General features: G+C 67.4%; 8 protein-coding genes and 1 long non-coding RNA gene across 16 annotated transcripts; 6 read left to right on the top strand and 3 right to left on the bottom strand.

Moving 5' to 3' along the window:
• Positions 1–161: 161 nt before the first annotated feature.
• MPZ (myelin protein zero) lies at positions 162–2,369 on the top strand. The gene is given in 6 exon segments (XM_071727167.1): positions 162–372; positions 867–1,033; positions 1,138–1,351; positions 1,449–1,584; positions 1,726–1,786; positions 1,939–2,369. Coding segments are annotated over 6 exon segments (948 nt in total). The 5' UTR covers positions 162–305; the 3' UTR covers positions 2,242–2,369.
• A 2,481-nt stretch (positions 2,370–4,850) lies between these two features.
• LOC139787900 (uncharacterized) lies at positions 4,851–6,426 on the bottom strand. 2 transcript variants are annotated; one of them, XR_011722718.1, is made up of 4 exons: positions 6,299–6,426; positions 5,692–5,767; positions 5,341–5,390; positions 4,851–4,938 (listed from the first exon to the last, which is right to left on the bottom strand). It is a non-coding gene; the product is annotated as an uncharacterized lncRNA (long non-coding RNA). The 2 variants fall into 2 exon arrangements; XR_011722719.1 differs by having other exon boundaries at positions 5,692–5,755; positions 6,299–6,317.
• Positions 6,313–8,796, top strand: NR1I3 (nuclear receptor subfamily 1 group I member 3). Of its 5 annotated transcripts, none has more exons than XM_071727280.1 (8): positions 6,313–6,461; positions 6,899–7,029; positions 7,345–7,517; positions 7,612–7,823; positions 7,939–8,087; positions 8,191–8,307; positions 8,390–8,495; positions 8,593–8,796. In XM_071727280.1, the coding sequence occupies exons 1-8, from the start codon at positions 6,313–6,315 to the stop codon at positions 8,720–8,722; spliced, it is 1,167 nt and encodes a 388-aa protein (XP_071583381.1). In that variant the 3' UTR covers positions 8,723–8,796. The 5 variants fall into 5 exon arrangements, with proteins under 5 accessions (XP_071583381.1, XP_071583383.1, XP_071583379.1 ...); XM_071727282.1 differs by having other exon boundaries at positions 7,942–8,087; XM_071727278.1 differs by having other exon boundaries at positions 8,390–8,796.
• TOMM40L (translocase of outer mitochondrial membrane 40 like) lies at positions 8,761–11,959 on the bottom strand. Of its 2 annotated transcripts, XM_071727284.1 has the most exons (10): positions 11,781–11,956; positions 10,979–11,237; positions 10,644–10,711; positions 10,454–10,546; positions 10,159–10,260; positions 9,929–10,034; positions 9,716–9,838; positions 9,515–9,591; positions 9,325–9,427; positions 8,761–9,245 (listed from the first exon to the last, which is right to left on the bottom strand). In XM_071727284.1, exons 1-10 carry the CDS (start codon positions 11,895–11,897, stop codon positions 9,106–9,108), a joined length of 1,188 nt encoding a protein of 395 aa, XP_071583385.1. In that variant the 5' UTR covers positions 11,898–11,956; the 3' UTR covers positions 8,761–9,105. The 2 variants fall into 2 exon arrangements, with proteins under 2 accessions (XP_071583385.1, XP_071583386.1); XM_071727285.1 differs by lacking the exon at positions 9,716–9,838 and having other exon boundaries at positions 11,781–11,959.
• A 172-nt stretch (positions 11,960–12,131) lies between these two features.
• On the top strand, positions 12,132–13,414 carry APOA2 (apolipoprotein A2). The gene is made up of 3 exons (XM_071727288.1): positions 12,132–12,625; positions 12,898–13,108; positions 13,225–13,414. The coding sequence occupies exons 2-3, from the start codon at positions 12,915–12,917 to the stop codon at positions 13,340–13,342; spliced, it is 312 nt and encodes a 103-aa protein (XP_071583389.1). The 5' UTR covers positions 12,132–12,625; positions 12,898–12,914; the 3' UTR covers positions 13,343–13,414.
• A 275-nt stretch (positions 13,415–13,689) lies between these two features.
• UFC1 (ubiquitin-fold modifier conjugating enzyme 1) lies at positions 13,690–15,137 on the top strand. Its single transcript, XM_071727287.1, has 6 exons — positions 13,690–13,873; positions 14,183–14,250; positions 14,388–14,451; positions 14,543–14,619; positions 14,744–14,834; positions 14,929–15,137. The coding sequence occupies exons 1-6, from the start codon at positions 13,751–13,753 to the stop codon at positions 14,998–15,000; spliced, it is 495 nt and encodes a 164-aa protein (XP_071583388.1). The 5' UTR covers positions 13,690–13,750; the 3' UTR covers positions 15,001–15,137.
• A 96-nt stretch (positions 15,138–15,233) lies between these two features.
• On the top strand, positions 15,234–20,401 carry USP21 (ubiquitin specific peptidase 21). Of its 2 annotated transcripts, none has more exons than XM_071727276.1 (14): positions 15,234–15,447; positions 16,122–16,227; positions 16,301–17,087; positions 17,941–18,000; positions 18,300–18,423; positions 18,514–18,625; positions 18,738–18,875; positions 18,965–19,029; positions 19,125–19,228; positions 19,318–19,404; positions 19,497–19,578; positions 19,719–19,826; positions 19,914–20,028; positions 20,145–20,401. In XM_071727276.1, exons 1-14 carry the CDS (start codon positions 15,249–15,251, stop codon positions 20,233–20,235), a joined length of 2,178 nt encoding a protein of 725 aa, XP_071583377.1. In that variant the 5' UTR covers positions 15,234–15,248; the 3' UTR covers positions 20,236–20,401. The 2 variants fall into 2 exon arrangements, with proteins under 2 accessions (XP_071583377.1, XP_071583378.1); XM_071727277.1 differs by having other exon boundaries at positions 19,500–19,578.
• A 286-nt stretch (positions 20,402–20,687) lies between these two features.
• Positions 20,688–23,388, top strand: PPOX (protoporphyrinogen oxidase). The gene is made up of 12 exons (XM_071727291.1): positions 20,688–20,858; positions 20,942–21,076; positions 21,365–21,480; positions 21,554–21,686; positions 21,780–21,924; positions 22,013–22,203; positions 22,282–22,342; positions 22,429–22,547; positions 22,630–22,743; positions 22,817–22,966; positions 23,053–23,095; positions 23,169–23,388. Exons 1-12 carry the CDS (start codon positions 20,772–20,774, stop codon positions 23,294–23,296), a joined length of 1,422 nt encoding a protein of 473 aa, XP_071583392.1. The 5' UTR covers positions 20,688–20,771; the 3' UTR covers positions 23,297–23,388.
• On the bottom strand, positions 23,344–26,109 carry B4GALT3 (beta-1,4-galactosyltransferase 3). Its single transcript, XM_071727290.1, has 7 exons — positions 25,970–26,109; positions 25,508–25,866; positions 24,983–25,218; positions 24,671–24,861; positions 24,469–24,591; positions 24,222–24,326; positions 23,344–24,128 (listed from the first exon to the last, which is right to left on the bottom strand). The coding sequence occupies exons 2-7, from the start codon at positions 25,758–25,760 to the stop codon at positions 23,669–23,671; spliced, it is 1,368 nt and encodes a 455-aa protein (XP_071583391.1). The 5' UTR covers positions 25,761–25,866; positions 25,970–26,109; the 3' UTR covers positions 23,344–23,668.
• Positions 26,110–26,409: the final 300 nt, after the last annotated feature.

Genomic DNA, 26,409 nt, shown 5'->3' on the forward strand with positions numbered 1-26,409 from the left:
CCTCCGGCTCCGGCCGCATTCCTGCCGAACCGCCTCCGCCGCGGGCGGGAATGTGGCGGGACAAAGGGTGCTGTGTGCCCGTGTCCCGTCCCCCCCCCCTCGCCTGCTTCCACCTCCTCGCCCATCACCCAACTAAATGTCCCCTTTCAGCCCGGGCTGCCCCTCCGCCCCGGCTGCCCGGCGCCCATTGGACCGAGGCCGGGGCACAGTCGGCACCATTTGGTGCTGCTCGCTCTTAAACCTCGACCCCCGTCCCCCCCGGCACCCTTCGGGCCCCTCGGAACCGGCCGGTGACAGAAGCCACCATGTCGCAGGGTGCCGGGGGCAGCAGCAGCCTCCTCCTCCTCCTCACTGGGCTCATCTCGGTGCTGGGTAAGAAGGGGACGAGGGGACCAGGGGCGCTGGTCCCCAAATCCTGATGCTGGGGGGGCTATAAACCTCTGGGTGGTGGCTCTAGGGTTGGTGGCCACCCACACGCCTGGTCCTGGGACTGTCACTGGTGGTGGCGGTGCTCCCGGGACATGCCCTGGTCCCCATCGACAGGCAGGGAGAGAATTCTGTCATCAGCCACCTCCCTGGGGACAGAAGGGTGCCAGAGCCAGCCCTGGTGTGTCCCTGGTCACCAGTGACAAGGAGCTGGCCGTGGGGACACTGAGCTGCCAGTGAGGACACCGGGGTGGAGGCTCCCCAAGAAGGCACCCGTGGTGGCACAAAGAGCTTCTGTCCCCTGCCAGTCCTCGCCCTCTCTGGGGATGACAAGAAGCCCTTTGGTGGCAGCGTGGGGACACAGCCCAGGAGGCAGCACTGTCCCCGTGCCGTGGGGGTTCCCCACGGGGGGGCTGATGGGTTTGTGTCACCGTCCCCAGGGCCATCCCCAGCGTCCTCCATCCACGTGTACACGCAGCGGGAGGTGTACGGCACCGTTGGCTCCCACGTCACCCTCTCCTGCAGCTTCTGGTCCAGCGAGTGGGTCTCCGAGGACATCTCCATCACCTGGAACTTCCAAGCAGAGGGCTCCCGTGACAGCACCTCGGTAAGCACCCAACCCCACTCCGGGCCAGTGGGTGTCCCCCCCGCCATGCCCAGAAGCCGCCGTCACCTCCGTGGTCCCCTCCCTGGGTCTCTTCTCGTCACCAGATATTCCACTACGCCAAGGGTCAGCCCTACATCGACGATGTGGGCACCTTCAAGGAGAGGATAGAGTGGGTGGGCAACCCCCGCCGCAAGGACGGCTCCATCGTCATCCACAACCTGGACTACAATGACAACGGGACCTTCACCTGCGACGTCAAGAACCCCCCTGACATCGTGGGAAAGTCCTCCCAGGTCACGCTCTACGTCTTTGAGAAAGGTACTGCACCAGCTACAGTCCCCCACCCCAAAAAAAAAATCCCCTCAGCTCCCCCACCCCAGCCAAGGGGGCTGACAGGACACCGGTGTCCCCGCAGTGCCCACCCGCTACGGCGTGGTGCTGGGCTCCATCATTGGTGGGGCTCTGCTCTTGGTGGCCCTGGTGGTGGCCCTTGGCTACCTCGTCCGCTACTGTTGGCTACGGCGGCAAGTGGCCCTGCAGCGACGACTGAGGTGAGTGAGCTCTGCCACCCCACCCAGGCAAAAACCACCCCAAAACACAGAGCTGCTGGGTGGCACCAGGAATCGGGGGGGGGGGGGAGGGGAGGGTTGGCTTTTCTCAGGTGCTTTTTTACCTTCCCACCCCAATTTCAGCGCCATGGAAAAGGGGAAGCTGCAGAGATCGGCCAAGGACGCTTCCAAACGCAGCCGTCAGGTGAGTGCTAGGGGGTTGGGGGGGGGGGGGGGGGGGAAATGTCAGGGCCAGGGGGGCAGAACCCCTCTGCGACCTTTTGTGGTGGGAAGAGAGGCTGGGGGGAGGCGGAGGAGGGGGGGGGTGGCAGTGCCAAGACTGCCCCGTCCCTGCAGGCACCCGTGCTCTATGCCATGCTGGACCACAGCCGCAGCACCAAAGCCTCCGGTGAGAAGAAAGCCAAGGGAGTCCCGGGAGATTCCCGCAAGGATAAGAAATAGCGGTTAGAGAGCAGGGAAGGTACCGAGGGGGCGGGCACCGGGGCCTCCCGGCCCCCCAAAGTCATCATGACCATCGAGATGGAGCTGCGGGGGGACGCTGAGGAGGCTGCCCACCCCCCGCCCACCTCCCGCTCCCCCAGCAGGGGCAGCCTCAAGAGTGCCCTGATGCACATCATCAAACCCAACACGGGGACCTGACCCCCCCTCCTTTCTCTGGTGGGATCAGACACCCTGGGGCATGGGACACAGCGAGGAGAGGGGTGTGGTCCTCGCTCCAGGTCCCCAGTCCTCGGGGACACCCCCAGTGTCCCCCCCGCCCCATCCTGCAGCCCTCCAATCGGTACCTTCCTCTGCACAGCCACCCCCTGCCCAGACCCGGGCACTGGAGTCGTATTTTCTATTTGAAGACACAACCACTGAATTTTGGGTTTGTCCCCACTCGGGGTGGCCTCGGTCCCCCTCTCCCCTGGGACCTGCCACCCCCATCCCACTCTGTGTCCTTACCACCTCCCCCCCCCCCCCCCCCCCCAAACCCCAAACCATTCTCCGGGAGGGTTTCTCTGCCATCGTTGCTCCTTTTCTGGCCGTTTTCTCGTCTCTCCCCACGACCGAGCCCAAATGACGTCGCGGGGTGGCCCCTGCCCCATCCCCTCAATCCCCCATTAACTCTCCAGCCCCTAACCCCCGGCCCCCCCATGTCAACTGGAGCCTCATGGAAGGGGAGAGCCTGCGGCCGGGCTGGAGGAGCCGAAGGTGCCCGTCACCCCGCAGCCAGGTGCTGCTCCTCGACATATTTTTCTGTGCCTTTGTCCGTGTCTGGGCCCACCCCCCCACGGCACCATTAATAAAACTGACATCTCCTGGAGCCCAGTGTTTCCCCCGGAGTGTCACCGTTCTGCCCTGCCCGAGGTGGTGGTGTCTGGGGTGGCTGAGCACTTGGGAATTCATTGATGGGAAGGTTGCCGGCTCCTGCAGAGGAGGAGGCATTGCTGCTGCTGTGCCTCAGTTTCCCCAGGGGTGAGGTGATGTCCCGAGGGTGTCCACGTGACATCCCAAGGACCCCGCTTCAGCTAGTGGGGGCTGTCCCCCCAGACCACCCATCACAGCTGCACCCCAACCTTCTCCCTCATCCCTCATACAGCCGTTAATTAAAGCTCATCCTAATTAACTCAGAAGCCAACTATCAGGTCCTGCCCTGAGTGGATGGCCACGGGGTGGGTGGGGGTCTCTGTTGCTCAGCCAGGGTTACCCATCCTCCTGGAAGGGGGACTCGGGAGGTCTGTGGCCCCAGTGTGGGGGGGACACGTCGGGGCACAGAGCCAACCTGCAGCCCCCTCTCCCGCAACCCCCTTCCCCTATTCTGTGCGGGAGCAGACGGTGAACGCTCGCTCCCACACCGGCACCGGCGCCTGGGACCGCCCCGTCCCCCCCCCCCAGCCCGGGAGCCCTCGTGCTATAATTGTCTTTTCCCTAATAAGTAAAGCAGAGCGAGCGGGGACCGAGCCCCCTCCCCGGAGCGTCCCCCGGGCCCTGCCCTCGGCCACCGACGCTGTTTTTCTTTCCGAGAGCTATTTTGGTCCCCGGGTCCCGTCCTCCCCACTCCCCCCCCCCCTCCCCATGGCATCGGTCACAGCGGGGACCCGCCCCGCGGCCGCCGAGCACCCAGAAATCTCTTTGCAATCCTCAAATGGCCTCATTTTAGCCGCTCAAAGCACTTTTCCCCCCCCTCACTCCCAGCCCAGGTGCTGCTCTCGCCGGTACCGCTGTGGGAACCCAGGTTCGGGACCGCCGCCGGGAAAAACTTTGGTGCCCAAAGGGAGGCGGCACCGCGAAGCCTTCGTCCCCCGAGGATGAGGAGCATCTTCGATCGCGGCTGCAAAGAGCAGCGCGATGGGAAACGAGGCCACGGCTCCAGGGGCAGATGCGAGTGGAATTTCATGGGAAAAGCGGCAAATCGGAGGGTGGTGGGAGATCCCGAGGGGCTGAACCCATTCCCAAAGCATCAGCCAAGGGATTCCATCTCAAGGACGGGGGACAGAACCCTTCACCTGCATTCTGGGGCCATCCCTGCCTGCAACATCCCCCCTCCCCCCCCTCCAGGGACTGCTTCTAACAGGGGGCTGCAGCCTTCTCCCCCAAAGGGGGACCTGGGGGTGCTGCTGGGCGGGGGGGGACTGTCTCCACACTCCTTCCCGGCTACCAGCCTGGCTCCTCTTCGCTGATGGTTTATTCTTTACACATGCTAAAAGCCACCCCAATGAGGGGGCTGTGACAATGACAGAAGGATGGGGAGGGGGCAGTGCGAGGATGAGGGGCCCTGGTTTCCCGTGGTGGGCTGCAGCACGTCCCCCCTGCAGTGTCCCACCCCCCAGGATGGGACAGGGGCTTCCCCTAGCTCAGGGGACACCAGTCCCCTCCCCAGCATGTCCCCAGCCCCCAGTATCTCCACGGCGGACAAAGAAAATAGGGGCTGCCCCAGGGAAAAGGGCGTTTCGGGGCCATTCCCTGGCACCGGGGCCATCTCCACTCCAGAGGACACGGGACCCAGCAGTGTCCCCCCACATCGCCCCTTCAGCTTCACCCGGGGACCCGGCTCAGGGGTGGGTGGGCGAGGGGTAGGGAAGGGCTGAGACCCCCGGCCCGGTTCGCTGAGGAGGGGGCAGCCCTGGCACGGCGGAGGTCAGGATGGGGCCGTTCCCACGTGCAGGAGCGGGGTGCCCGCCACAGGAAGGGGGTCCCTGGACCCCGCAGCTGCTCAGGGCCCCGACTCCTTCTTTCGCTTCTGGAAGCGGCGAAATTTGCCTTGGATGGCGAGCGCGGCTTTTTCCGTCTCGGGCGCGCTCAGGTCGATGTCAATCTCCTCCTCCTCCACCTTCTTGGGGTCCGCGGCTTTGGCTGGGGTTGGGGGGGAACAGGACAGGGGCTGTCCCGATTGCAATCTCTCAGCCCCCCACTCACCCCCCCAGCACCCAGGGAACATCGCGACCTCCCCCACCCCAGACAACAGGGCACGGCCGGGGTGACTCCTCACCACCTCCTCCTTGGACGCAGAGCACCGAGGGAGGTCCCCCGTCACCCCCCGAGGGACAGGGGAAGGACAGTGCGGGTCCCCACATCCACCCAGGTGTTCGTCCTCCCCCCCCCGGCTCCGCGATGAGGACACAGATGCGGGCAGCACTGGGAATGAAGCAGCACCGGGGCAGAACGGGGATCCCGGCGGGGGCAGGGGACAGAGGTGACAGCGGCTCCGGGGGACCCCGCAGGATACACCCCGCCAGCGCCAGGAGGGGTCCTCACCTTCCTCCTGCCCACCGGGGGCCTCCGCCGCAGATGGGGACTCATGGGGGCTGCGCTGCGGAGAGAGAGGGGTGACACTCCCGGGGGTGACACGGGGCCCCCCAGCAGCAAACCCGCACCGGAGAAGGGGAGGAGGGGGGGAGAAGGGAAGCGGGGGGAGGGGAATGGACACGGGCTCCGCTTTGTCGGTCCCCGTTCCCCCACTCCGGGTGCGGCATCCTCCCTCCCCGCCCAGCTCCCAGGGCACGTCCTCCCCGTTACTAAAAAACAATGGGGAAAAAAGGGGGAAAAAAAAAAAAAAAAAGGGAAAAACCTCGTACTGCCTTCGGCCGTGCCCGGCCCCAGCCTCACCTCGCTCATTGCCGCTCCGCTGCCGCCGCTCCCGGTGTGCGGGACCCCGCGTTCGCCGCTGCCGCTTTTATGGGGGCTAAATGAGTGACAGAGGCGGGCGGCCAATGGGGCGCGGGAGCGGGGCCAGAAGGGGGGACCCCCGCCCCCCCGCGTGTTGCACCCCCCCGAGACTCGACGCCGGCCCTGGGGGAACCCGGTGGGAACGGTGGCCACTGTCACCCCCCTGCACCGCTGCCACCCCAGGGCACCCCGAAAGTCAGGGGTGGCTCCTGGAGGGGGAGGGGGGGGGTGTCACAGGGACACTGCTGTCACCCCCCCCCACATCACCCAGTGACAAAGATTTTTCTCCAGGGTTATCAGCAGCAGGACAGCCACCCCCATGTCCCCATCCCTCCTGGGCTGTGCCACCCCAAGTGCCCCCCCCCAGCACCCATGTGTGTCTCCTGTCCCCTGCCTGTCCCTCCCACGTGCTGCCTGTCCCCGCCTGCCACAACCTCGCTCAAGTTCAAGGTTCAAACTCCACAGGGCCCCGGCTGGGAGGTGACGGGGACAAACGCAGCGAGCCCCAGGCCCTGTCCCAGGCTCTGTTCACCCCTGTCACTGTCACCTGTGTCCCTGGCCATGTCCGCCTCGAGCCCCTCAGGGCCCTCAGTCAGCAGAGGGGAGGACGTGGAGCCTGGGGAGGAAAAAGTCTGTGCTGTGTGTGGGGACCGTGCCACCGGGTACCACTTCCACGTCATGACCTGCGAGGGCTGCAAGGGCTTCTTCAGGTGGGGGCTGCCACCATGGGGGGACCCAGGGCAGCAGGGGAGGGAGGGGGGGTTGAGTGACATGGGATGGGAGACAAGATGGGATGGGGCAGGAAAGTTTAGGAAAGGACAAGATGGGGTGGGATGGGATGGGACAAGATGGGAGAAGGGGACAAGGCAGGATGGGATGGGACAGGACAAGATGTGAGAGGATGGGACAAGATGGTCTGGAATGGGACAAGACATGTTGAAACGGGACAGGATAAGACAAGGAGACAGAGTAGGATGGGACAAGGAGGATGAGACCAAACAGAATAACTGCTGCCACCCTGTGCTCAAACTGCCCAGATTTCCTGGAGCACAGAGGTGACAAGAGAGTGGAGGTGGCCCCCAGGTTGGGACACCCTCTCCCCCTGGTGACACTCAGTGAAAGCTGGTGGGGTCTCCCCTCTCCCCAGGCGCTCCATCATCAAAGGTGTCCACTTCACCTGCCCCTTCACCCGCAGCTGCCCCATCACCAAGGCCAAGCGGAGGCAGTGCCAGGCCTGCCGCCTCCAGAAGTGCCTCAACGTGGGCATGAGGAAGGACAGTGAGTGTGGTGGCAGGGGGACACGGGGGGAGAGGGGACAGGGTGGCACAGGGAGGACCTGGGGGATGAGTGGGAGACAGAGCAGAGAGGAGAGGGAGGATCTGGGTGGAGAAGATGGGACAAAAGGGGATGAGAGGGACCTGGAGGTGGGACAAGGGACAGAGCAGTGTGGGGTGGCAGAGGAGGGGATGGGGCATCCCAGTGGCGAGGGGACAGGGGGGACAGCAGGTGGGAAAGACAAAGGGAGGAGAGGGGTTCTTAAGGCGCTGGTGGCAGCCGGTGTCACCGGTTGGGTGCCGGTGTCCCCGGGGGCAGTGATCCTGTCGGAGGAGGCCCTGCGGCAGCGGCGGGCGCTGCGGGGGCAGCGGCGGATGGCGCGGGAGCAGCCGGGGGGGCTGTCGGCCGAGCAGCAGGAGCTCATCAGCCTCCTCATCGCCGCCCACCAGCGCACCTTCGACTCCAGCTTCTCCCAGTTCTCCCACTACTGGGTGAGTGGGGACCCCCCAGGCCGGGCCACCCACCCCCGCGGCCGTCCCCACACGGCACTGATGGTGTCCCCGTGTCCCTTCCTCCCCCCCCCAGCCCGCCGTGCGGCTCTGCCTCCCCAGCCCCCGCCCGCAGAGCCCACCCGAGCCAGGGGTCCCTCCTCCTGCGTGGTCGCCATCCCCACAGCCTGACTGCCTGGATGAGGATGTGCTGCCCGATGTCTTTTCCATGCTGCCCCACTTCGCCGACCTCAGCACGTTCATGATCCAGCAAGTCATCAACTTTGCCAAGGAGATCCCAGCTTTCAGGTCCTTTCTTTTTTTTTTTTTGGGGGGGTACACAGGCTGGGCCCCCTCACCACCACCACCACCACCCTGGCCCTGACCCCCTCCCCCCTCCTCCCTATGTTGTCCCCCCCCCTAGCAGGAGCCTGCCCATTGATGACCAGATCTCCCTGCTGAAAGGAGCCACTCTGGAGATCTGCCAGATCCAGTTCAACACCGTCTTCAACATGGAGACCAACGCCTGGGAGTGTGGGCAGCACTGCTACACCATCCATGATGGAGCACTGGGTGAGGGGGGGTGTCACAGAGGCACTGGGCAGTGTGGGGGGACAGCCGTGTCCCCACCCCGGATGGCCTGTCACCACCCCCCACTCCCCCCCCCCTCCCCCAGCTGGTTTCCAGCAGATCTACCTGGAGCCACTGCTCAAGTTCCACATCAGCCTCAAGAAGCTGCAGCTGCACGAGGCTGAGTACGTCCTGCTCCAGGCCATGCTGCTCTTCTCACCAGGTAAGGAAGGTGAAATGGGGGCGGAATGGCAGTGTCAGGGGGGCCCGTGAGCCCCACTGACACCCCCCCCCTGCTTCCCCAGACCACGCTGGCATCACCCAACGCAAATTTATCGATGAGTTCCAGGAGAAGGTGGCCCTGACCCTCAAGAGCTACATCGACCACCGGCACCCCATGCCTGAGGGGCGGTATGTCCGGGGGAGCTGGGGGGGTGGCACAGCCACTGTCCCCTCCACCATAAGGACAACCACCAGGACTGAGCCAGGCGCTTCCCCCCTGCCCCAGGTTTCTCTATGCCAAGCTGCTGCTGCTGCTGACGGAGCTGCAGACGCTGAAGGTGGAGAACACACGGCAGATCCTCCACATCCAGGACCTCTCGGCCATGACCCCGCTGCTCTCCGAGATCATCAGTTAGAGCCCAGCCCGAGCCCCGGGGCTCACCCCCTGCAGGCCTTTAACAGGGCAGAGTAAAGCTCCTTTATTTTTCCAGCCTCCACGGGTGCGTCCGCAGGCACCGCCGGCACCTCCAGCCCCGCGGCCCAGAGCCACCCCCTGCGCCAACGGAGGGAAACTGAGGCAGAACAAGGGTGGAAGGAGCGTGGCGTGAGCGAGCGCTGGGGCCGAGCGTGGCCCCCAGTGGTGGCCGCTCCCCAGCCCAAAGGTGCCAACAGCTGCCACGCACTGTCACAGTGTCCCCTGGCCTCCGGGGACTAGGGTCTCCCCTCCACCAGCTCTCCCAGTGTGAGAACCGGGGCCCGGCAGCCACCTCCGTGGCACGGCGCTTCCCTGAGAACCCCCTTAGCCCACGATGACGCTGAAGCCGCAGTGGAAACGGTTCTTCCAGTGGTTGAGGAAGGCGCCCAGAGCCAGGGTGACAGGCAGGGGGGGCAGCTTCTTCTCCAGCACCCCCCCGACGCTCCAGTTACTGTCCAGGAGCCCTGGGAGGGGGGGGGGATGAGTGGGTGAGTGCCCAGACCAGCGCCGCGGCTGCCGGCAACCGCACGGCTCCTGGCTCACCTCTGAAGACCATGTTGGCTTGTGGCAGGTTGAGCTGGTAGCCAAAGGCAAAGGTGGTGTCCTGCAGCCGTGTGTTGGCCTCCAGCTCCACTCCGACCTGCACCTAAGGAGCACAAAACAAAACGTGAGGTCCTCGGGGGGGACAGAGACACTCCTGGGGGACAAAGGCAAGAGATGGGGGGACAGTCACCTGCTCGTTGGCTCGGTGGTAGTAGCTGGCGTGGGCTCCGCCGTACCCCACATTCAGCGTCGCCACCCACTTCTGAGCTGGAAGAAGGAAACAAAAAAGGGAGTGAGAGGAGCTGAGGGGTCCCCCCGTTGGGGCTGGCATGGTGCCAGGACCCCCGTGGCCATACCCACTGCTCCCTCGAGCGTGGGGTCCCCCGCGTACCCGTGTATTTGCCAGCGAGTGTGAGAATGGCTCCCTCCTCCCCTGGCCGCCGGTGATAAACCATCTCCCCACCCAGAACCAGACGGGGGGTGACGCTCTGGAGGAAATGGGCCACCAGGATCACTGTGGGGACAATGGGGCCTCAGTGTGTAGCCCCCACCCCGGCCTGGCAGCCGCTGGGGGGGTGTGTGGGGAGGGGGACACCCCTCTCACCAGACTCGCCAAGAAGGTCGGGGTTGCCCAGCGTGAGGGTGGCTGTGCAGTCGTCCCCACGGTACTCGCCATCGAACTGCCACGTCACAAACTTGGCCTGGTGTGTCTGCAAGGGGATGGCCACCATGGGCAGTCCTGACATGGGCCCTACCACCCCTGCAGGGTGACAGAGACACCCCCCCCCACACACACACACCCCTGGCACCTCTTATCCTGGGGCCTTTTCCCACCTGGAAGACGGCTTTGGTGCGGATGCGCTCGGCCACGAGCTGCAGCACTTGGGCATTGAGGCTGCCACTGTTGTCCATGTCCCCAACCAGCGTGGGAAAGACCTGGGGACAGGGGGGGGTCAGCTGGTGGGGACGGGGACCCCTTAAGCCCTGTCCTCAGCTTCAGCTACAGGCTGGGACCTCCAGGTAACCCACACCCATCCTGGTGCCATCTTAGAGCCTTGAAGTCACCCCAGGGCCACCCGCTGTCCCAGGGACAATCCAAGGCCACACTGGGACCATCATGGGGCCTCACCTCGGTGGGGCTGAGCTGCCGGTCCCCCACAAAGGTGGCATTGAAGTGGTAGTTGGAGGGGCCGAGGGTGCTCATGTGAACCATGTGTGTCACCTGCCAAGACAGTGTGTTGAGTAGGGGACACGGGGACAGCCCAGGGGGGAAGGTCGGTGCCATCCCCCCCAGCACGGTCCCGTGTGCCCCCCCTCACCTGGAAGTGGCTGCTCAGGGTCTTGTTGACGATCAGTTTCACCCCTTCCATCTGCTGCGGGAAAACCTCTGTGGGGGAGCGGGGGCTGAGGGGGGACACCGCGCCAGCCCCCCGGGGACACCGTGCCAGCCCCCCGGGGACACCGCTGCCAGCCCCCGAGGGTCACCTCCCCGCTGACACCCCACCTCTTCCAGGGCCACCCACCTCCCCCCACCCTTTGTCACCCCGCTGTCCCTCGGTACCAAACCAGCACCCAGCTTCGCCGGGACCCCCTCCCGCTGCTGTCGGTGCCCGATCCCGGTGCCCGCCCCCCGTTCCCGACGCTGCCTCCCCACCTTTGCACTGCCGGTGCAGTTCATCGAAGCTGCCGGGGCTGCCCAGAGGTTCCCCCCGCCGCGGGGCGCGGGGCGCGGCGGTGCCCAACGCGTTGCCCATGGCCCGGACCGACCCTACGGCCGCCCGCCCCCCCCGGCCCCCTCGGGCGCCGCCATCGCGGCCACGGGCACGGCCACCGCCGGAAGCGCCTTCGCCCTCCGCATCCGCCCGAGGCCGCCGCCGCCATCCTAGGTGCGGGCAGCGCTCGCCGTACATTGGCTGAGCGGGAGGGGACGGGCTGTGACACCCCCCAGCCACGTATCCCCCCCTCCGCATCTCCTTTCCCCCATCTCCGTATCCCCCCCTCCGCATCTCCTTTCCCCCAACTCCGTATCCCCCCTTTCGCATCTTTTCCCCCTATCCCCGTGTCCCCCCCACGCCGCATCCCCTTCCCCCTATCCCCGTGTCCCCCCCACGCCGCATCCCCTTCCCCCTATCCCTGTGTCCCCCCTCTCCACATCCCCTTCCCCCTATCCCCGTGTCCCCCCCCTCCACATCCCCTTCCATCCCATCCCCGTGTCCCCCCTCTCCACATCCCCTTCCATCCCATCCCCGTGTCCCCCCCCTCCATATCACCCCCATCCCATGTCCCCACCTCCCACATCCTCTTTCAACCCCCCCCGCGGTGTCCCATGTCCCCTTTGTCCCCAGACCCCCCCTGGCCGTGTCTCACTTGCCTCCTGTATCCCCCCATATCCCTTCCCCATATCTCCCGTGTCCCTTCCTCGCCCCGCATCCCCCATACCACATTCCACCCCCCACCTTGCCCCACATCCCTGGTCCTGCCCCGTGTCCCCCGCTGCCCTCGCTGCCGTCACCAGCAGCTTTCCTGGAAAGGGTTGGCGAGGGACTCAGAGGGGAAGGGGTCCCACCAGCCATCCAAAAGGGACAAGAAGTTTTTGTCCCCAGTGCTGCCCAGGTGCCCTTTGGCCACTTGTCCCCCAGACAGAACCAGAGCTGTCCCCGTCCCCGTCCCCCCCCTGCATCCTAGGGTGTCCCCAGGGTCCCTCTCTGAGTCACGCTGTCACGTTGGCGGCCGAGGGTCAGTGATAAGGTGGGCAGTGACCTTTGTCCAGCAGGTGCCAGCGGTGGCCGGGAGGGACTGAGGTCCCCAGGCTGGGACCCCAGGGTGGGGAGACATTGGGACCCTCTGGGCTGGGGCAGGGGGGGCTGAAGGGTGCTGGACTTGGGATATGAGGGGGTCCTGAAGCTTTGGGGGGGGGGTGGTGGGGGTCATCCTGCAGAGCTGTGGAGTGGCAACAAGCCATGGGTGTGCCAAAAGGCCACCAAAGGGCCACTGCGTGCCAAGGGGCCACCAACCCGGCCCCACCGTAGTAACCCCAGCCCCCGAGAGTTGTCACAAATCCTTGGGTTGTTGTCACACGCTGCGTGAGTCCTTCTCTGGGACTGGGGGGGCCTTGGGGACCCCAGGGTGAGGAAGAGGAGGAGCCATCCCCCGCAGTGACCTTCACCCCCTCCGTGTTTACCCGGGCTGTGGCGGGGGCTGACATGGCCCCCCCTGACCCAGGGGCGGGAGCTGACCTGGGGGATATAAAGCAGTCCCCAAGGAGTGACCCACAGCCCCACACCCCCTGAGTCCTGCCCAGGTGAGCACAGACAGCGGGGCAGGAGGGGGCTGTGGGGCTGGGATGGGGTGAGGGGTGCTGCAGGTTTAGGGGTGACAGAAGAGGGGCAGGATGGTCCCTGTGGGGCTGGGATGGGGTTCGGGTGTGGTGCTCTGTGGGGCAGTTGGGGACCTGAAGTTCCACAGGGCGGAATGGGCAACGGCGGGGCAGGGTTTGGGGGGATGCGGTGTGGCAGGAGGGGACGGTGACGCTGTGGGGGGGCACGGTGGGCGCCGGTGACCCTGTCCCCACAGGTGACCATCCTGCTGAGATGAAGGTGTTGGTGAGCGCTCTGGTGCTGCTCTGTGCCGGCAGCCTCCAGGCCGCCATGGTGCGGCGCGAGGCCGAGGAGGCCCCGCCGGCTGTCGATGACTTCTTCACCCGCCACTTCCAAACCTTCTCCGACTTCGTCACCAAGGATCTGCCCCAGAAGTTCCAAGCGGAGGAGCTGCGCAGCCAGGCCGAGTATGGATGGATGGATGGATGGGGGGGGGAACGACAATGAGGGGGGAAAAAGGGGGTGAGTGTTTGTGTGTGTGGCTGCCCCACAGCCCCCACCTCACTGCTCCCCTCTCCCACAGGGCTTATCTGGACCGGGCCAATAAGCAGCTGACACCGCTGGCCCAGGAGCTGCAGAGCAACGTGCTCGGCCTCTTCTCCTCCCTACTGGATTTCGGCAAGCGCAAGGAGCAGCCCTGAGCCCCCCAACGCGGCCCCCGTCTGTGTGTCCCCCACCCCATCTCCCTGTGATAATAAAACCCCTGGAGCCACCGCCGTGTCCCTGATGCTGTGGGGCAGGGGGAGAGCACCGAGAGTGCTGGTGGTTGTTGGGGGGGGGGGGGGTGTCCTGAGGAGGGAGGGGTGCGGGGGGAAGCACGGCGAAGACCCCCGACCCGCTCAGCGCTGCCCGCACTCAAGATGGCGGCGCCCATGAGGCGTCGCGCCCGGCATAGTCCTCAGTAAAGATGGCGGCACTCTTACGTCACGCCCTTTTACGTCACTCCCATTACGTCACGCCCTTAAGCAAGATGGCGGCGAGGCGGGCCGCGCCCCCCCATACGTCACTTCCGCCCCCATCCAAGATGGGCGGATCCCGGCGGCCGCGCTATGGTGGACGAAGCGGCGCGGCGGGCGGTGGCGGAGCTGCCGCTGCTGAGAACGGCGGCGGGGCCGCGGGACCGGGAGGGATGGGCACCGCGGCTGAAGGAGGAGTACCGCGCCCTCATCCAGGTGTGCGGCACCGGCACCGGCACCGGCATCACTCCGACCGCTTTCCCCCGGTTCCCTTTCGCCCCCGGTCTCCGGTTCATCCCGGTGGCCGTTTCCTCGGTCTCCCTGTTCCTCCCCTGGTCTCTCGTCTCCCCCCCTCGGTGTCCCACCGCGATCGTTCTCCCGCTCACGCCCCACACTCCCCCCCCGGTTCATTCCCGTTCCCTCCCTTTCGGGTTCTTTCCGTTCCTTCTCCGGTCCCCTCCCCGGTGCTCCGTTGCCTCCGGTTTGGACCCCCCCCCCCCCGCTGACCCCCCCGTTCCCCCTCAGTACGTGGAGAACAACAAACGCGCCGATAACGATTGGTTCCGTCTGGAGTCCAACGCCGAGGGCACCCGGTGGGTGAGCGGGGCCTGGGGAGGGGGGGGGACACGGACCCAGGGCACCCCCCGCCGGTTGCTCCGGAGCCATTCCGGTGCCTCGGGGATTCCGGATTGAGGGGGTGGGGACCCCATGGGCCCCCCATATGTTACAGGTGGTTCGGGAAGTGCTGGTACATCCACGAGCTGCTCAAGTACGAGTTCGCCATCGAGTTTGATGTGAGTAGGGGGGGGTCCCGTAGGGCACGGGGGCACCGGGGTGCTGCTGTGCCCCCCATCTACACCTCCTTTCGTGTGTCCCCCCCCCCAGATCCCGGTGACCTACCCCAGCACCGCCCCCGAGATCGCCATTCCCGAGCTGGATGGGAAGACGGCCAAGATGTACAGGTGGGGGGGTGGGGGGTGGTCCCAGGGTTGCCCCTGCCCTGTGGGAAGGGGGGTCCTTGGGGTTTCCCTCTGCACCCGGGGTGCGGGTTCAAGGGGTGCTGATGGGTGCCCCCCCATCTCCCAGGGGGGGCAAGATCTGTCTCAGCGATCACTTCAAGCCCCTCTGGGCCAGGAACGTCCCCAAATTCGGCTTGGCACATCTGATGGCGCTGGGGGTGAGTCGGGGGGGCGTCCCTCGGAGGACGGGGGGGTGGGAGTCCTCGGGGGGGGGTTGTACCCCCCTATGGCTGCTGACCCTCTGTCTCCCAGCTGGGTCCCTGGCTGGCGGTGGAGATTCCCGACCTGGTCGCCAAAGGCATCATCCAGCACAAGGAGAAGTGAACGGGAAAAAGGGGGGGGCTGGGGGGCTCAGCCCCCCCCTGCCCCAGGGAGGTGAACCCCCCCCTCCACCTCCCTTACCTGCTCCCCCCACACACCCCGCTTCGCTGCTGCTCCCCAATAAACTGCTCAGCCCCCTCCTTGCCCCGCCTGCTGCTCTCTGGGTCCCGCCGGAGGGGTCGGGTGGGGACTTGGGTCCCCGGGGGTCCTCCCCTCTTTTTACCGGGACGCTGTCCCTTTAAGACTCCCGTATGGGCGGGGCGGGGGCGGGGGCGGAAGACGCCGCTCGGTTTCCATGGCGACGCGGATGTCGCGCTCTCTGGGGGCGTGGTCTGGCGCGGCGCAGGCGCAGTCAGCTCGCGCGAGGCCGGCGGGGGCGGGGTCGGGGCGGCGGGGAACAAAGATGGCGGCGGGTGGTGCGGGAGTTGTTGCCATGGCGGCCCGCGGGAGGTAACGGGCGGCACCGGGGGGGGGTGGGCGGCACCGGGCGGCTCTGCGGGGATGAGGATGGAGGGGTGGGCAGCAATGGGGGCAGGGGGGCACCGGTGTCCTGCGGGGGCCGGACAGGGGATAAGGGGGGACAGGGCCCCGGGGGGGCGGGGAATGGCGACCGTGTGGTGAGGGACGGTGCCCGCAGGGAAGAGGGGCAACCGGAGCTGGGGACGGGGAGAGACAGAGCGGGGTGGGGAGGAGAGGGCAGGGGACGGTGGGTGGGTGGTCTGTGGGGCGTGCGGACAGGGATGGGAAGGGGGGGACAAGGCAGAGGTCAGTGCCCCGGTGGGTTCTGGGGGGACACGGAGAGGGGGGAGATGAAGGGGATAGGCAGGGGGGACACGGGGCAGGGATGGCCCCATGGGGTGGGGACAGCGCTGGACAGGGGCGCAGGGAGCAGGATGGGGACAAGGCTGGACAGGCTGGGGGTCTCTGTAGCAGGGTTGGGGCCGGGAGGACAGAACCGGCTCCCGGTGTTCCCGGCACCGGTTCGTCCCAATCCCCATCTCGGGGGCCGCAGTGTGGTGCTCTCCTCCTGCTGGTGCCGCGGCAGCCGCATGTGGGGGGCTGTGGGGTCTCCCTGGACCATACTGTTCCCTTTTCCATGACCCCGAATTTTTCTCATGCCACAGGGCCCCCGTGGACGGGACTCTCCGGCCGGCCGCTCGCCGCGGGGGGCTGTGAGCAGTACTGGCAGGAGGAGGAGGAGGAGGAGGAGGCGGCAGCGCGGCGAGAGAGGTGGGTGCACTCCCCAGACCCCCTGCCCGCTCTCCTGGCTCCACCATCATCACCCCAATCCCTCTCCACTCAGGGCTCTGCTCTCAGCCGTCCCCACCATGCCTCAAGCCTCGGAGCACCGCGTCGGCCGGGCCAGGGACCACGCCGTTGTCACCTCCCAGCCCAAGGCGGCCACCAAGCTGCCCAGCGGCCACCGAGCCCTGAGCCAGGAGCGCCACGCTGCCGCCATGGCCGCCGCCGACAACGGGCTCTCCCCGGCACCCAAGCTTCGCCTGCTGCCTCCCCGCCCCGGCCCCGTGGATGACCGCGGCAAGAAGCCGGAAGGGGACCGGGGCCGGGCCTCAAAGCGTGGGGAGACCGTGCGTGGCGTGGCGTGCCGGCGGGGACCCCTCAAAGCCGACCACGCCGTGCGGGTGCCGGGCTCCCCGCAGGCGGGCGCCGTGCCGGGCAGTGCCTCCTTCTCCTTGCCCGCCGGTACCTCGCTGGCAGGGCGTGAGGCCGAGCGCCGGCGCAGCAACCTGGCCCGTTCCAAATCCATCAGCATCGGGGACCTGAGCCAGGGCGGCGGCGGCGGCGGCCGCGCCGAGGACATGGCGGCCGTGCTGAGCCGGTTGGTGCTGAGGGACTGCGGGCACCAGCTGAGCGCCGGCTCGCTGGCCCTGCGGAGGAGCTCCTCGCTGAGGAGGGTCAACGTCTCCCCGGGGCTGGACGGGAAGCCCACCGCCCCGCTGCTCTCTGTCCGGCCCGAGGGCTGCCCCCGGACTCGTGCTACCCCCAACCCCACCTTCGCCCACAGCCCCGACAGCCCACCCCCCGGCAGAGCCCCGGCCCCTGGCCGGACCGAGGAGAAGGCGACAGCCGTAAGAGCCTCAGGATTCATCCCTGCTCCCCAGGAAGCCCCAGGAAGGGGGCGATGGGCTCACCTCTCCCTGCTCCGCTCCTCCTGCGGGATGCCCTCCGGGAAAGGGCTGAGCCCCCTTGGATGCAGAGGGGGGGACTGAGGGGGAACGGTTTCCGCATCCGCTTTCTCCCGCGGTGCATCCCAGCCCTGTCCTCTGCTCGCCCTGGTCCACGTGTGGGGATTAGGTGACAATCCAGGGCCACCCCTGGAGGACAGGGACGTGGCTGGGACCCCTGTGGAGTGTCCCCCGCTGGTGGGTCCGGGTGGGAGCCCCCCACCCCGCCAAGCCCCCCCTGCTCCCAGCCCCGCTCCCAGCCCCTTGCAGGGTGGGCAGGTGTGTTTGTCACCACTCCCTGTCCCCCGGCCTGTCCCCAGGGTGGCTCTGCCACTAATTAATCCCCCCGAGATGAGCCTCCAGCAAGGCCCAGAATAGCCAGGGGAAATCGGATCAGCTAACGAGCAGTGGCTTAGTGAGGCAGAGGGGTCCTGGGGAGCCAGTGCCACGGTCCCGTCCTGGTTCCCCGGTGGTGCCGGAGCTGTGCCAGAGCCATGCCAGGGCTGCAGGGAGCCACTTTGGTGGAGCTGCCCCGCAAGCTGCACCGCAGCCTCCTCCCCCGGCAGGGTCGTGGCACCGACATCGCCGAGTCGGTGGTACACACGGCTGTCATGGGGCTGCTGCTCGTCAGTGGCCAGGTGACACCTCGGTGGTTGGGGGTCTGTCTGTCTGTCTGTCTGTGTGTTTGGGGGGGGGTGGCCGGAGGGGTTAATGGTGGGGGGACAGATCTCACTCTGGTCCTTTTGTGTCCCCACAGACCCAGCACACCCTGCTGCTGGGCTCGGGCCACGTCGGCCTCAGGAATCTGGGCAACACAGTAAGTGACTGCAACCCCTGTCCTCCAGCCCTCTTGTCCCTCTGGTCCTGCATCCCTAGAGCCCTTCCATCTCCCTGTCCCCATGTCCCTTAAGCCTTCCCACCCCCTGTCCCTGTGTCCCCTCTGAGGACCCGTGAGGGACCCACAGTCCCCTGGGCGTGCATCAGATTTAAGTGGGCAAGTTATGGGGGACGCCGTGTCCTCAGGGATCCCGCAGCCCCAGGGATGGTGGGGGGGGACACGAGGAGGCCTGGTGTCCACCCAGCCTGGTGTCCCAGTGTCCCCCACCCCTCCCGCAGTGCTTCATGAACGCCGTGCTGCAGTGCCTGAGCAGCACCAAGCCGCTGCGGGATTACTGCCTGCGCCGGGACTTCCAGCAGGAGCAGCCCCCCGGCCCCCGCGCCCCCCAGGAGCTCACAGAAGGTAGGTTGGACCCCCCTGCACGTCTCCATCCGCCCCCTAAAAACCCACTGGAGCTGACACCCCCCCCCCCCACATCCCCTGTCCCCGCAGCCTTCGCCGATGTCATCGCTGCCCTCTGGCACCCCGACTCCTCCGAGGCCGTCAACCCGGGGCGCTTCAAGGCCATCTTCCAGAAATACGTCCCCTCCTTCACTGGATACAGGTGTGGCACAGACCTCCCCCTCTTCCCCCCCCCCCCACAACCCTGGGGGACCCCTGGGAGCCCCCCCCCATCCCTGAGGGCAGTTGTGGGTGACGGGTCCCTTTCCCCACAGCCAGCAGGACGCCCAAGAGTTCCTCAAGTTCTTCATGGACCGACTGCACGTGGAGATCAACCGGAAGGGCCGCAGGACCCCCAGCATCCTCTCGGACACCCGGCGGACCCCCACGGTGGAGGACCCCGAGACGCTAAGGTGAGGGACGAGAGGGTTCTGGGGAGAAGGGGGTGGGGGGTGTCCCAGCTGTTGGGACACAGCCCAACGCCCCCCGAACTTCGCTGCAGCGACGACGAACGCGCCAACCAGATGTGGAAGCGATACCTGGAGAGGGAGGACAGCAAGATTGTGGGTGAGTGCTGGCAGGCAGGGGTGACCCCCTAAGCCCCCCCGAGCTCCTTGGGGTGCCCCTATTCACCCATCCTAACCCTCCCTCCTCACCCCCAGACCTCTTTGTGGGGCAGCTGAAGAGCTGCCTCAAGTGCCAGGCGTGCGGCTACCGCTCCACCACCTTCGAGGTGTTCTGTGATCTCTCTCTGCCCATCCCAAAGGTAGGGATGAGGCAGAGCCCCCCCCTTGCCCACCCCCCGGCCCCCCTGAACCCTCCCCGAGTTCTCTGTCTCATCCTCTCCCCCTGCAGAAGAGCTTTGCTGGCGGCAAGGTCTCGCTCTACGACTGCTTCAGCCTCTTCACCAAGGAGGAGGAGCTGGACTCGGAGAACGCCCCGGTAAGAGGCTGGGGCTGCTGGGGGGGCACCCCTGGCTCAGCACCCCCACTCTGGTGTCCCCACCACCACCCTCACCGGCGCCGTACTGCCAGCAGGTCTGTGACAAGTGCCGGCAGCGGACACGAAGCACGAAGAAGTTGACCATCCAGCGCTTCCCCCGCATCCTGGTGCTCCGTATCCTCTGGGGACTGGGAAGGGGTCTGTGTGTGTGTGTGTGTGATGGGACCCCCGTGCTGGCAGTGAGGCCTCGGGGGTGTCCTTGGGAGCGGGACAGGGTCACTTCTAGGGCCTGCATATCCCTTGACACTTCCCAGACCTGAACAGGTTCTCCACCACCCGATACTCCATCAAGAAATGCTCCGTTTTTGTGGACTTCCCCCTGCAGCAGCTCAACCTGCGGGAGTTCGCCAGCGAGAAAGCGGGTGAGCGGTGGGGGGGGAGTGAACACACCTTGAGGGTGGGGGGACACATGGCCGGGGGGCAATGCTGAGCCCACCCTCCCACCTCAGGCAGCCCAGTCTACAGCCTCTATGCCCTCTGCAACCACTCGGGCAGCGTCCACTACGGCCACTACACAGCTTTCTGCCGGGACGCCGCCGGCTGGCGCGTCTACAACGACTCCCGGTAGGTCCTGACCTCCCCCTCCCCTTCCCTGACCTCCTCCTCACCCCGTCCCGCCTGGCTGGGACCCTCGCAGACCACCCCCCAGCTGACAGGCGCGGGCTGAGGGTGCTGTGCAGCGTCTCGCCCATCAGCGAGAACCAGGTACCGTCCAGCGAGGGCTACGTCCTCTTCTACGAGCTGGAGGAGCCCCCGGGCCGGCGGCCCTGAGACCCCCGACCCCCAGGCGGGGGGCTGCTCCCTCACCCCTTTAACTCCCCGGCCCCCGACAGCCGCCCCCCGGCCCCCCGCGCCCGGGCAGGGACCGAGGGCGGCGCCCTCTCCGCAGCCCCAGGAGGGGCTTTTGTGAATAAATTTACTAAAAAAAACCCAAAAAGCCCGAATTTGAAGGTGTGAGGGGCGGGGCGGGAGGACTGGGGGGGCGTGGTCAGAAGTGGAGGGGCGGGTGCGCATGCTCGGATTGGTGCGCATGCACCAGGGGGCGTGGTCAGAGGTTTATGCGGGGCGGGGCCTGAGGCGCTGAGGGGCGTGGTTTGGGGGGCGGGCTTAAGCTGGGCCCGCCATACGCACCGGGGGGCGGTACCAGCACCTGTCAATCACAGCGCCGCGCTCTGCTATTGGTTTGCCATCACTTTAGCTCCGCCCTTCATCTGCTCCCTGCCTGGAGGGGGCGGGGCCTACTCGGCCCAGGCGGTTCGGGGGGTTCCGGGGGTTCGTCCCGCAGACCCGCACGGGCCATCACCCTCATGGCGCCCACCGTGGTCGTGGTTGGGGGCGGCATCAGCGGTCTGGCCGCCTGCTACCACCTGGTCCGCGGCCCCCGCCCGCCCAAGGTGAGGCCGGGCTGACCCCCGGGGGGTCGGGACCCCCGCCCGCCCTCTCCTGGGTGCCCCGAGGGTGACCGCCGTGTCCCCAGGTCCTGCTGCTGGAGGCCAGCGCCCGCCTGGGGGGGTGGCTGCAGAGCACCCGCACCCCCGACGGGGCCGTGTTCGAGCACGGACCCAGGGGCATCCGCCCCGGGGGGGTGGTGGGCACCGACACCCTTCACATGGTAAGGAGGGGCTGGGGGATGGGATCGGGGGTCCCTGGGTCTTGGTACGGGGTGCTGGAGAGGTCCTAGGGGGCTGGAGGCTCTGTGAGTGGGTTCTGGGGGCTGGAGGGTGTCCCCTGTGTGGGTGCAGCGGTCTAGAGAGAGTTCCCGGGTGGGTGCAGGCATCTGGAGGACTTTCCTGGGGTCTGCAGGTCCCTGCACGGGTGCCGGGGTCCCGCTGAGGCTGTCCTGGGTGGGTCCTGTGCCCTCGGCTGTCTCGGTCCTCCCCGTCCTGTTCTGTCCCCGCAGGTCTCTGAGCTGGGCCTGGAGGGTGACATCCTGCCCGTCCCCGGGGACCACCCGGCCTCCAGGAACCGTTTCCTCTACACCGGCGGAGCCCTTCACAAGCTGCCCTCGGGCCTTGGGTAGGTGCCAGCCCCGATGTCACCCCAGTGCCACCTGCGGGTGACCATTGCCCTGAGCCCTCAGTGTCCCCAGGGGTCTGCTGCGGGCGGTGCCCCCTTTCTCACGGGCGCTGCTCTGGAGCGGGGTGCGGGACCTGACGGCACCGGCGGGGACGGAACCCGACGAGAGCGTCCACGCCTTTGTTCATCGCCGCTTCGGGCCCGAGGTGGGAGCCTGCGCAGGGCGATAGCGCCGGGGGCTTATCAGGAGCCCGCAGGGCCCGGGCGGGGACAGACCTCACCCGGCGGTGTCCCCGCAGGTGGCTGACATCGCCGTGGACAGCCTGTGCCGGGGGGTGTTCGCCGGGGATTGCCGGGCCCTGAGCATCCGCTCCTGCTTCCCCGCGCTCTTTGAAGCCGAGCGGCGCCGGGGATCCGTCCTGCTGGGGCTGGCGCTGGGCCCCGGTGAGCACGGGGTGGGGGGACACACGGGGTGGGGGACATCCCACCGGCGTGTCTGCGGCAGGAGGGGACCCTCGGGTTGTCCCCGCAGGGAAGGGGCGCGGGGTGGAGTCGGGGCTGAGCCGTCGGGCGCGTGCGGAGCGCTGGAGCCAGTGGTCGCTGCGGGGAGGGATGCAGAGCTTGGCCGAGGCCTTGGCCGCCTTCCTGCGCCCGCGCGGCGTCGAACTGCGCTGCCACGCACCCCTGCGACGCCTGCGACGCCGCCACGACGGGCGGTGGCAGGTATGGCGTGGACGTGGGGGGGGGTGGGCAGGGGGCCAGTACCCCCAGGACCCCTCCCCACTGCTGTCCTCCCTACAGCTCACGCTGACCGATGGCACCGTCACAGCCGACCACGTCATCAGCGCCCTCCCGGCCGCAGGTACCGGGGGTGCCCGGGTTCCCCTGTGGCTGGGGGTGGGGGTATGGTGATGTGTGTCCCCCCCTCCATATCCCCTCTCCTCCCAGCCCTGGCTGAGGTGCTGCCGGATGAGGCTGAGCTGCTGGCGCAGGAGCTGCGGCGCATCCCGGCCGTGTCGGTGGCTGTGGTCAACCTGCAGTACGAGGGAGCCACGCTGCCTGTCACGGTGAGAACAGCACCTGGGGATGAGCCCAGCACCCCTAGGTGTCCCCAGCACCCATGGGTGACCCCGTCCCACTCACACCCAGGGTTTTGGGCACTTGGTGCCCTCCTCTGAGAACTCTTCCCTCCTGGGCATCGTCTATGACTCGGTGGCCTTTCCCCAGCACGATGGCGCCGGGGCCGCCTCGGTGCGGCTGACAGTGAGTGGCTGGGGACGTTGGGAAGGGGGGGGACACGGTGACAGATCTGGGGGGGGCTGACAGTACCGTGTAGGTGATGCTGGGAGGCGCATGGTTCCAGCAGAGCTTTGGGGACCCAGCAGCGGTGGCACCGGAGCAGCTGCTGCAGCGGGCACAGGCGGCCGTGCGGGAGCAGCTGGGCCTGGAGCCACCTCCAACCCGCTCCATCGTCCGGGTGCACCAGGTGGGTGACACTGGGGGGACACCAAAGAGCCCAGGAGGTGGGGGGGGGGACCCACAGAACTCATCAGTTGCTCCCCCCTCCTCCAGGCCTGCATCCCACAGTACACGCTGGGCCACTGGCAGCGCACAGGTAAGGAGGGGTGAGGGTGGGGAGGTCCCCATCCCCTCTCGAGGTGACTGCCACTCAACCCCCACCCCCCCAGAGCGCATCACACGGTTCCTGGCAGAGCAGCAGTTGCCCCTCAGCCTCATCGGAGCCTCCTACGCCGGCGTCTCCGTCAACGACTGCATCGCCAGCGCCAAGGCAGCCGTGGGGCGGTTGTTGCGGTGACCCCGCCTGCCCCCCACGTGCCCCAGCACCAGCCAGCCCTGCCGCAGTAGGACAAAGTGTTTGGTTTTAATTGAAAAATCCTTATAAAGGTCCAGGGAGCAGCTCATAAATAGAATAAATAACCACGCGCCGGCAGCGCAGCCAGCGGCTGTGCTCGGGGCAACAGGGCTGGGCCCGTCCCTGGCTCACCCCAACCCTGGTGCTGCCTGCACCCCTTCCCGGGGGTGCCCCTACTACCGGGCACTGGCCCCGTGGCCAGCAGCTTCCCTGTGGATCGTGGTTCCCTCAGTCTCCTCCAGAACGGCCACGGATCCCTTCCCAGCACCGGGTCACAGCGAGCAGAGTCCATATGGGGGCTGTGGTGGCCAGTGGCTAGCGGGCTCCCTGTGGCAGGCTCTGGTTGCCCCCACGGGTGGGCAGGGTCCCTTCCTCAGGCGCTGCTGCCACACCAGCACTGCCCCCCGGGGGGGCATCACCCTCCTTGGCAGCTTCGGGGCTGCGCTGGGTGATCCCCGGTGCAGAACCGGTGCCGTTACCCACCAAGGGCTGCGGCGTGGGCAACCGGGGGGACAGGGACAGGGACAGCCCCGCCGCCTCCCGGGGCAGTTTGCGCAGCATCTCCTCACGGAAGAGGTTGGTGCCGCTGCGGGATCGTTGTCCCTCGTGGCCCGGTGCCGGTGCCCGGTGTCCCCGTCCGGCACGGGGGTCGGTGCCGATGTCCACCGTCAGGTTGGTGTAGAGGGGGCGGAGGTCCTTGGCCAGCAGCGTGTAGGTGAGGGAGTTCATCCCGTCCTGCGTCCACATCCGCTGTGTGCGGATCAGGAGGTCGAACCTGAGAGGGAGGAGGGAGGGGAGCGTCACCCCTGAGCCCCCCGTGGCCGCCACCCCCCCACACACACCCCCGGGTAGCCCCCCACCCCCCCACCTGTGGGGGTTCTCCTCGTTGCCTTTGTCACTCTTGTGCTTCACCATCTTGTAGTGCCCGATGGAGATGGGGGGACGGGCGATCTTCATGCCGGCCAAGCGCACCCTGCGGGCACAACCCCCGCGTCACCCCAAGGGGCTGGGGGGCGCCCGCGTGGCCCCCCGGGTGGCAGCGATGGCCCCCACGCCCCACCCTCTGTGGTGACACCATCCCAGGGCCCGGCGGGAGGGACAGCCACGGGTCCTACCTGGTGGCAATGTCATCGTCCTCGCCGCCCCAGCCCCAGTACTCGTTGGGGAAACCGTTGATCTTCATGTACTGGTCAGGGGTGAGAGCTGAGACCCCCCCAAAATACTGGGGGTACGGCAAGCTGCAAGAGGAAGGCGGAGGCTGAGCTGAGGGCAGACCCCCCTCAGCCCCCCAACCCGCTCCTCCCCGCCGTCGCTCACCTGTAGCCAAATTTATTCATGGCCACAGAGACGTGTTTGGGGTTCCAGGGGTCGCAGGTGTAGATGTTGTGGTCGTTCTCAGGGATGAGATCCACATCGTGGAGAAAGAGGCAATCCCACTCCTCGTCCTTCAGCGCCTCCTTCACCCCCACGTTCAGCAGCTTGGCCCGGTTGAAGGTGGAATTCCCGGCCTGCGGAGGAGGGGCGGTGGTGATGGCACCGGGGAAGCCCCCCCTCCCGGTGAACCCCCCCTCCCGGTGAACCCCCCCTCCCGGTGAACCCCCCCTGGGCACAGCAGCCCCCCCGACTCACCTGGTGCACGACGTAGATGCCGTACTGCAGCTGCTGGCGCTGGAGGAAGGGGTGCAGGTAGTAGAGGAGGTGTCCCAGGTGGGTCTCCCGGTTGCGGTGGGGGATGATGACGGCGGTGCGGGAGCGGGGCTCGCAGGTGGGGGGTTGGTACCGCCCGCCCTCCTGCACCAGGGGGTTCTTCTCCTGGATCTGCTCCAGCGTCGGCACCCGGCTGAAGCTCACCGTCAACGGGCCGACTGACACGGGGAGGAGGGAGATGGGGGGTTGGCAGGGGGTCCCCAGGGCTGCCCCCCCACCCCCTTGGCTAGACTGAACGGTGGGAAAGAAAAAAAAACCCAGAGCAGGGCATTTCCCCTCGGGGGAGTTTCTGGTGGAGGGCTTCGAGGTGGAGGGCTCGTCCTTCCCCCTGCGGTGTTGGTCCCTCCCTAACGGGACCATTCCGTCCCCGGCGGGTCGGTCCTTCCCGGGTCGTGCCCCGGTCGGTTCTTGCCTCTTGGGGGGGGGAGGAGGGTCCCCAGCACTCACCGAGAAAGGGCGATCGCTCAGGGCAGAAGGGCAGCGGCAGCGCGGGGTCGGGGGGCGGCCGTCGGGGCAAGAGGAGGCTGAGGTTGGCGTAGACGTCGTGGGTACGGGAATAATCAAAGACGGGCCCGGTGGAGCGGCCGAAGAGGGAGGTGAGGTTCCGGAACCCCCCCAAAGAAAAATAAGCGACGAAAGCGAACTGGCAGCCGATGAGCAGGGCCAGCGTGCAGGGCCGCTCCAGCAGCCGCCGCAGCATGGCGGGGCCCGGCGGCGGCTCCGGGAATCACCGGGGGGACGGAGCACCGGGGGGGCCACGGGGAGAACCGTGGGGGTCACGGGGAGCGCTGGGCCGCATCGCGGGGCTGCGAGAAGGAAGGACCGGAGTCAGGGGGGTGGGCTCGGTCCGGACCGCCCCCAAACCCTCCCCACCGCCACCACCGCCGCCACCACCGGACCCTCCGGTACCTGCGGGCGGCGCTACCGCCTCAGCCCCGCCCGGCCGCCGCCGCCATCTTGGAACGGAGATACCGTGAAGGGGGCGGGGCGCGGTGACGTTAAAGGGCGGGTCCCGTGACGTCACACGCGTTAAAGGGGCCGGATCGGTGTCCCCTCTCACCCTCCCCCGGGGCGGTGCCTGCGGGGCGGGGACACGGGGGAAGGGGGGGGCACAGGGCGAGCACGCGGCCCCGCTCTAGCGGAGTGGGTCACCGCGGTGCCCCCCGCCCCCCCGGGGAAACCCATGGCCGTGGAGTCCCGGGTGGGGGGTGGCAACGGGGGTGGCGGCCCCGGTGGCGGGGAAATAGGACCCAGGGGATCCCGCCTGGGGGCGTGGCCAATGTGTTCCCCGCTCACCGTGCGCGCGGGCAGCGCTATCCCGTCGCCGCGGCAACCTCCCACGCTCCCGC

The sequence above is a fragment of the Heliangelus exortis genome, chromosome 27 (genome assembly GCF_036169615.1).
Source record: "Heliangelus exortis chromosome 27, bHelExo1.hap1, whole genome shotgun sequence".
Lineage (NCBI taxonomy): Eukaryota > Metazoa > Chordata > Aves > Apodiformes > Trochilidae > Heliangelus > Heliangelus exortis.